Here is an 8,757-nt window from a genome sequence, read left to right as displayed (position 1 = left end):
TTACACAAACAGCAATAACTGTTGACGTGTACAACCTGTCGCTAATACTCTAGCTGACCTGTGTGCCCGAACAAAACAAGAGCACTGCATGACTTATCTCAGAAGGCCAAGGAATGATTTTGCAAGCACGAAGAAAAGAAAACTACTACACACCCATTCAGAAACTAACACACAACATGCCACGATACCAACAGCATAGAGAATTGGAGGTAAACAGTAGTATATGGGAATTCCTCAGTACAGGTGATGGCAAAACCTGCGCTCTAACAGCCTTGCTGTCCTAAAACTTATTATGTCAAGCATCAAACTTCCCGGGGACAAAAAAGGCCTATTTGGCCTGCTTAATGAGTTCCTCTCATCAAAATGATGACACAATAACCATCTGCTACAATAACAAAAGATTTCGGTTGCTAAACTCAAGTAATTGATACAGTCCCCATCCACCAATACCCCATCATCCGGGAATACATCGTCATCGTCGTAGCAGGAAAAATCAATCAAGCGATGGCTTTCGCTGCTTCCTCTACCGGAGCAACTGGTGGAGCACCGCCGGTGGTCGGGCTGGAAGAAAATGGATTGCCAATTGTTAGTACTTCCTCAGAAGCTGTTTACCGTTACATAGTGATGGATTTGCGTAGAGGATGAGATACTTACAGTCCGACCATGACCTTGAAGGCGTCATAGATTCCCCACTGAGCACCGGTAAGAGTACCGATCATGACGATGCGAAGGGGAAGTCCTCTGGTGAAAAGGCCCAGCATGCCAATCTTCTTAACAGCCTACAAAGGTTTTAATAATAGCATTCAGTCAGCAAATAGCCCAGTAGTTAAAAAGAAGAGGATAGAAAATCTCAAAGATGAACTAGATAGAAAGATGCTTACATCACCCACTGTAGCACCCTTGGCATTGTTGAGGAAAGAGACCAGGTTGTCAGCCGGGTGAGAAACAATAGCACAGAAGACACCGGCAATGTAGCCACCAGCAAAGCTGATACCCAACTGGGAAGACTTGCTGCACTCGGCCTTGGGAACGGGAACAGCGTGTTTGTAGATAAGCTCAACAATGGTCTCAAAGGAAGCAAACTTCATCATGGTGTCTGAATAAAGCATGGAAATATTCAATGAATGAGTACACCATAACATATGAACAACAACAGAAGTTCAAAGCATGTAATACAACTACCAAGTTAAGGAATATTCATTACATCCACAAGCAATATTACGCATCATACATCCAGCCTCTATATTGAATTCTATCTAGGCAAGACATGTGATACCTAGAAGTGCTAGTATTTAAATATTACATCATAATCAACTAGCATCCGCCAATTCTAGAAGTGGAAGCGAATTCTGGCAACCTGCATTACTTAACATTGGTCTGTATAAACTTCCAGACTTCCACCGAATTGTAACCAAACAGAGCCCTTACGAGAGGGGAACAAAAACATTCACCATGGAAAAAAAGGTACAAGGTATGGTAATGAGATTGATAGGAATTCTCTTTCTTGTCATTTATGAACAGAATACCCAGACAAAATTGCCAAACATGTAACAGACATGCGGTTTCAAAATGTTTTGTCATAAACCATTGTCAAGTTCGGTAGATATTAGACTACATACAGGCATACAGTAATGTCCAGCATGGCTATATTTATGTTTTGTGAGAGGTGAAACTTGAAGTTTCAACTACAAAACTTCCATCACAACTATGGAGTTAATGACTCTAACAATACAATTAAGTCAATGAATAATGTCCATAAGCTAGGAAACAAATTGAAATGGTAAAAAATCAAATATAAAATAATATTGGCATGGTTGGCCATCAAAATGATACTAGTAGTTTGCTCATACAGCAAGGTCACAGGTGAAGAGAAAGTAACAAAACATCACAAATAACGATCAAAGAAAACAAACAGTGTCAAGTATATGAAACAGGAGGACCAGCTTTTGAGCATTTGGTTGCAAAGCAGGCCACATTTGTGAAACAATCATAGGAGTGACAATTCATATTAAAAGAGTATAACGGAATGATAAGAGAAAGCACTTACAAGGAATCTGGCGACCCCAGAGAGGAACAATGCCCTTGTAGAGCCTGGCATTATTAAACAATAAAAGTTATTAGGGCTAGGATCAGGGTAAGAAAAGAAAATAGTCAAGTTTTCAAGTCAGCTGGGACATTTACTTACCCAGCAGCTCCCTCAGCTTTGATGAACTTGGGAAGCCCATCACTCAACCCACGAGCAAATCCAGGCTGTGTCTGCACACGGACCTTGACAGCTTCAAAGGGGCACAGAGCGATATCAGCAATTACCTCAGCAGAAGCTGACCCTGCAAGGTAGATCAGGGTCTTGTACTTCACGGCATTCTCAGGCCCAGCCATATCTGAGTAGGTCTTCTTAAAGAACTCATAGAACCCAAACTTGCAAGCGCCCTGAGCACTGTAACCAAGCAAGGTAGGCACCCATCCCCTGAAGAATCCCCTAGCTCCTTGCTCCTTTAACAGAACACCAAATCCAGATGTGATGCTCTTGTATTTCGCGGGGTCAATCTGAAATAATTGATAGAAATGGGTTAGATCCAAAATACTTAGTTCAAACCTAGTACAATTTACAGCTTCTAATGTCAAAAGGAAGCCCAACCATCTCCCACAGTAATCCCAAATCAAAGTACAAGGTACTTAAATGTACAATGCTAACTGGAATAAGAAATTAAAAATAAACAAATCAACAGTCCTCAACAAAAGATGGATAAGTATTAAGCTCGATCAATGCCACTTTTCAAATAAACAACATTAGATGATCAACAACTACTAAACTTTAGTTTTGACCAATAGCCTACAGCCATACAGTTGGGACTGAATTGAACGGACAGAAATGAATTACATATAAAGTGATCACGGGTAACTCACACCCCATGCAGGCATAGACTTGATTATATAGTTCAGGTTCAGACATGAATTTATATTGAACAGAAGTAAAAGCCTAAGAATTGCACATTCATCAACATAATTTGCATACTGAACCAAGTAAAAGCCTAAGAATTGCACATTCATCAACATAATTTGCACCACAATAGTGAACCAAGTAAAAGCCTAAGAATTGCACATTCATCAACATAATTTGCACCACAATACAGAACCAAGTAAAAGCCTAAGAATTACACATTCATTAACATAACTTGTACCACTCCGATGAGAAAAACACATGAATAGACTAATTAACTGGGCTAATCTGTGCTTAGCAAGCAATGAAATGTATCTATCTACTGGAACTGCAACCCACTCAACTGCGAGCGTGTACTAGTAGTCACCAATTCCTAACAAAAAACAGCAAGCACATCTGCGCCAACAAAAAGCATACGGGGAACCAAAACTACCAGCACGGAGAAGCGGAAACTGGCCAGATTCACGCATCCAGATCCCGAAATGCCTGCCTAGATGGTGGAGATCGAAATCCGCATCCGCATCGAGCCTAACGGCCAGATCTACGCCGAATCCTTCGAGAACTGAACCCGAGACGCGTGTGGGAGCACAGATCTAGGCCCTCACCTGCATGTTGCACTTGACGAGGTCGAGCGGGGTGACGGCCATGTGGGTGAGCCCGCAGCTGGCGATCCCCCCGGCGGTGCAGGCGGCGTAGAAGGCGGGAGAGTACATCTCTATCTTCTCGTTGGGCGCGCGGATCGAGAAGGGCCTGCCGCCCCCGACCCCGCCAGCGCCGACGAGACGAGCAGCCGGGGCCGCGGCGGGCGCCTGGTAGGGCGACGGGGAGGAGGGGAAGCGCGGGGAGGCGGCGGCGGCGAAGGAGCGCGGGGAGTAGAGGAAGCTGGGGAGGAGCGAGTCGCGGGAGAGATCGGAGAGCGCCATCGCCGCCGGGCCGGGAGATCCGGGCGCGGATTCGCGGGGGGCTGCGGCGCTGGCGGTGCTTTCCGAGCTCTCCTCTCCCTTGGCGTGGCGATGTTCGCGTGGATTTGACGGGGAGCGGCGAGGCCCGAATATATGGAGGCGCTGCGCGTTCCCAAATTATTAGGGTATTGGTGGTGGGCTCGCTGGCTGCGGGGCCCAGCGGCAGTGTCCAGTGTGGCTGCTTGGCTTGTGGTTGGTTGGTGCCTGGGATCTGGGGCGTGGATGGTACGCGTTCTTTTTCCAACGAGAAAGAAAATGGGAAGTGAAGAAAACTTTGGGTGTTTTGGGTCTGGCCGGAGTCGTTGCTGCTTGCCCGAAAAAAGAGTCGTGGCCGCTTTCTGGGGTCGTAAATGTGGAATTACGCTTTGCTAATCGCGGCGCGGGTCGCCGTCGCGGAATATGCAGCTGAATATTCCGAGGGAGAGGGGCGCCCGCCGCGCCGGGCGGCGCGGCCTTGTTCCGCCCGCCCGCCCATGTGGTCGACCGACCGACGGGTCTGGCCGAGTTCTCCGCGACGGGTGGCGGACGGAACGAGCCGCCGGAGTGGATGGGCCCCTGCGTGGGCCAGGCCCAGCGTCCACGGCGAGTTTGTTGTTCTCCCGTGTGTGTGTGTGTCGGTGCACCTTCAAGACCGGCACGTGAAGAGCTACGAATATTATTTCCAAGGAAAAAGCACAAGTCAAATGAAAGCAACTTTCAGCCAGGGAGAGGGAGAGGAGCTTCGCCTGTCTGTTGGGACGGTTTGTTGCCGGCCGCCTGGCCCCAGTATGGAAATCTACCTCAAGCCGGGGCCAAGGGCTGCTTGACTAAACGCCGAGGCGAAATGGTTTTTCGGCCGTCTCAAGTGTTTTTTTATTTTTTGATGAAAAAGTCTCAAGACGTTGTTTGTTGGGAAACATTGCCCCGTACACGCCGCTGACAAAATCCGATTGTCTTTTGGAAAATAAGAAAGCGTGTTCACGGGCAATTGGGAGAACGTCGAATAGGAGATTGTTCAGCATCTAGTGATGGTTTTCTTTTCCTTGACCTTTTATGTTATAGAGTACGTAGATGGATGGCCTTCATGTAGGCGCGGTCTAGTTATAATGATCCGGAAAAGCATGCTCGTTAATTTCCTACTTGGTATACGGGATATCTTTGCACGACAACCTCTGACATGTTTGTTGTCCCAGCGGGAATCACAAAGCACTCCACTTAACATCAGAGGAGGAGTCGACCAGTCAAGCAATTCGCCAAATCACAGCGTAGGGCCCGTTGGGGAAGAAATAGCAAAGCTTAAGGCAGTCGGCTTCATGCAAGATGTTTCATACCCAGACTGGTTGACCAGCCTTGTCATGGTGCCGAAAAAGAACAAGACTTGACGCATGTGTGTTAATTACACCGACATCAACAAGGCGTGCCCCAAGGACCTGTTCCTGCTCCCGCGCATGGACCAGATGATTGATTTCACTGTGGGGTGTGAGTGTAGCGTTTATGGATGCCTACTCAGGCTATCATCAAATACAGATGAAGCGTCCAAACAGGAGGTGACTACCTTCGTCACGCCACACACACCCTGCTGCTACGTCACAATGCCTTCAGGGCTCAAGGACGATGCATACAAGGTCACTTAGTCTGCTCTTAAGTCAAACTGGTTTGAATTCAACCAAGTTTATAGAGAAGAAAATATCGGCATGTACAATACCCTATTGATAACCTTATGAAGACATATTTCATGATTGATATCTTGATATTGTTTGGTATAGCATTTATACTAATATTTTTCCTACAAACTTGGTCGAACATAAAACAATTTGACTTGATACAATATGAACTGGCTTTTTACACAGGGATGGACGGAATATCGAACGAGAGCCAAATGGCTAGGTGTAGTTTATTACCATCATGTTGATAGATTCAAGTGGCCCTTTGCTAATGTTATTACCTCAAACCTGGCAGTTCGTCATGAAGCTGCTAATTTTAGTTCCATACAGCCAGATGTTGTTGAAGCAATTTGTCATTTTGTCCCAAGCATAATACTACATCCGCAAGTGTGCACTAAGAAACATTGGTGCTCATCTAGAAGATCAACATCCGCAAGTATGCGGTAAAAAATATCTATTTTTCCTTAAGTCTGAAAAAAAATCAAATTATCTTCAATGATCAATCTGAGAAAGTTTTAGGCCATTTTGCTCAACCGTTCTGAAGTTTGGACAGTCAAACTTTGGGAAATTTTGGCTAAAAAGTTTCACGGTTTAAAAGAAAACGAAAAATTCCAGTACTTCAAGCCATCTTCAACTATAAATCTAGTTTGGACTATCTATTTATGATCAAGAATAAACTAACTTAAAAAAATTGTCCGAACTTCAAAATGCTGGGAAAATAAGCTAAAATCCCAGATTGATCCGTGCAGATGAATTAGACTACTGCAGTTTCCTTACATTTTTTGGGAAACTTTAAGCCAAATTTGGCCGAATCTTACAAAAATGTCCAAACAAATTAGTGGACAAAATGGCTGAATTTTTTTTAGAGTGATCGATGAAGGTGATTAGAATTACTGTTTTTTCAGATGTTATGAACTGTTTCATAATTTTTTGAATTTGTTTGGTAGGAATAGTGACATTTAAGGAACTAGTAAAAAAGGGTTATATATTAGTGAGCTAACTGTGCCAAAATCTATACCTTGGCCCTAGTGAAGCTCCGCCACTAGCTCCCGGGTGGTGTGCCGTCATCGCTTACACAAAATAGCGAGGCAGCCACATCGGCGTTCCTAATGCACGTTGACAGAGATTGTTGAGGGGGCAAAGAGGGGGGCAAAAGGACAAACTCTGCTTAAACTTGACAATCTTCAAAATTTAAGCTTAAAAATTAAGGGTATTTCTAATAATTTCTCTAGGGTAGGGGGCCATAGCCCCCCTTGGCCCTATAGTGCAGCTCCGCTACTGGCTGTCGAGGCGGTGTTGTGCCATACCCTCGAGCGATGGCAGACCCCAGAAACCGTTTAACTTCAGCATTGGTGTGCCTGGGTACAGATGCAGCAACGCCACAGTTGTAGCCCCAACTAGGACCCAGGTCGGCAAGCAGCGGCACGTCCAGGCATTGAGTGCGTCTTTTTTCTACTAAGATAAGATGCAAACTAAAGATTCTAAATATGGACTTGTGTCTTGCGACGACACTTGCTCCAGCGTCGGCCAGTAGGTGATCAAGAATAGACTAACTTAAAAAAAATGTCCAAACTTTAAAATGCTGAGAAAATAAGATGAAATCCCAGATTGATCCGTGAAGATGGATTAAATTACTAGAGTTTCCTTACATTTTTTGGGTAACTTTAAGCCAAATTTGGTCGAATCTTACAAAAAATGTCCAAACTTTAAAATTAGTGGACAAAATGGGCTGAAAGTTTTTCAGATATTCAATGAAGGTGATTAGAACTACTGGATTTTTTTCAGATGTTATGAATTGTTTCATAATATTTTGAATTTTTTTGTAGCAATAGTGACATTTAAGAAACCAATAAGAAAAGGTTATGTATCAATGAGCCAACCGTATCAAAATCTATACCTTTGTATGCAGGTCCTGGTTAGCCTCCACAACTACCAGCTCTACTGCCACGCCGAGGATCCAGGGTGGAGGCTGACCTAGTTTTGGGCCGGTGATGAGGTCATCTTTGACACGACTGACATAGAGGTAGCGGAGCAAGGAAACTGCAGTTTTGAGGGGGCAAAGAGAGGGCCAAAAGGACAAATTCTGCTTAAACTTTGATAATCTAGGGTAGGGGGGCTATGCCCCCCTTGGTCCTAGTGAAGCTCCACCACTGGCTGCCGAGGAAAGCTTCTTTATCATGGAAAATAACATCTAGCCAGTGTGTTGCGGCATATCCTTATAGTTTACTGTACAACATGACTAATTCTAAATTCTAACCGATGACCATTCTTTTTGTTAATGTGTAGTGACATGGCAGGTCATGTGCTTCTACTCGCAGACAGCGGAGGGCCCATTTCGGCCGTGCAGCGTATCTTTGTCCACCTTTTACAGCAGCACGATAGTGGAGTGCCCGCACTACACCTGCGACACCTGCCTGTAGGAGATATGCCCTAGAGGCAGTGATAACAGTTATTTTGTATCTCCAAAGTTTGTAATGAATGTTTAGCTTCCATGCTATAACTGCAATGATTCTCGAGTCTGCAATATCCACGAGGCTCGGAGGGAAACTCATGTGCACGTGTGGTATACTAAACGGTAAAATGTATTCCTAGTCTTGCCTCTAAGACTGGCTCATGTATCGCATGATGATCCTGTTTTCCTGATCATGGGCATGCCTATGCTGGCAATTCTGAGGGCGCGATGTTGGTAGAACACTTGTGTTGAATCGACCCAAATTGATGTTATGCTATGAGATTCTTTTCGTCACAAGTTTATGGTTAATAACACAGAGATAGTTAATGTTTGCATAATTCCTTAGACCATGAGAGTATCGAGTTCCTTCGTACTTGCTTCGTGAACTTTGGGGTTTGTTAAACGTCATCCGTAACTGGGTGGCTATTACGGCGGCTTACGGGTTCACGGAAAAGTATGGCAAGTAACGAGATAGCTCAAGATTGGGATTTGCTCCTCCGACGATGGAGAGATATTCTCGGGCCCTCTCGGTGTTACGGTATCCATAATCGTCTGGCCAGACACCTTGTGATTTGATCACTGGGATGCCGGAACACGGAAACGAGAAAAGAGAACAGAACCGGTAACGAGGTAACTTGCATGATGGACAAATTGTTCGTCCACGGGGATGCAATAAATCTCACATCGGGTGTTTGTGACATATCGTGAAGCAACAGGAATAGCTCACTGCAACTGGAGGTTCACTCGAATATTTATTCG

General features: G+C 44.8%; 1 protein-coding gene across 1 annotated transcript; it reads right to left on the bottom strand.

The window, feature by feature from the left end:
- Nucleotides 1-203: 203 nt before the first annotated feature.
- On the bottom strand, nucleotides 204-3,985 carry LOC109784743 (mitochondrial phosphate carrier protein 3, mitochondrial). Its single transcript, XM_020343341.4, has 6 exons — nucleotides 3,547-3,985; nucleotides 2,186-2,547; nucleotides 2,048-2,091; nucleotides 882-1,096; nucleotides 655-779; nucleotides 204-561 (listed from the first exon to the last, which is right to left on the bottom strand). Exons 1-6 carry the CDS (start codon nucleotides 3,862-3,864, stop codon nucleotides 498-500), a joined length of 1,128 nt encoding a protein of 375 aa, XP_020198930.1. The 5' UTR covers nucleotides 3,865-3,985; the 3' UTR covers nucleotides 204-497.
- Between the last annotated feature and the right edge of the window lie 4,772 nt (nucleotides 3,986-8,757).

This window comes from Aegilops tauschii, chromosome 6, assembly GCF_002575655.3.
Source record: "Aegilops tauschii subsp. strangulata cultivar AL8/78 chromosome 6, Aet v6.0, whole genome shotgun sequence".
In the NCBI taxonomy this organism is placed as follows: Eukaryota; Viridiplantae; Streptophyta; class Magnoliopsida; order Poales; family Poaceae; genus Aegilops; species Aegilops tauschii.
Note: the sequence above shows the minus strand (reverse complement) of the source record. Positions and strands in the feature narration are given on the sequence as shown.

Excerpts from the sequence above, each read along its gene's own strand:
- LOC109784743 (XM_020343341.4), bottom strand. The coding sequence starts at position 3,864 with ATGGCGCTCTCCGATCTCTCCCGCGACTCGCTCCTCCCCAGCTTCCTC. Across the intron at positions 1,097-2,047 it reads CTGGGGTCGCCAGATTCCTT|ACACCATGATGAAGTTTGCT; the intron begins GTAAGTGCTTTC and ends TGCTTTATTCAG. Across the intron at positions 780-881 it reads AGGGTGCTACAGTGGGTGAT|GCTGTTAAGAAGATTGGCAT; the intron begins GTAAGCATCTTT and ends AAACCTTTGTAG.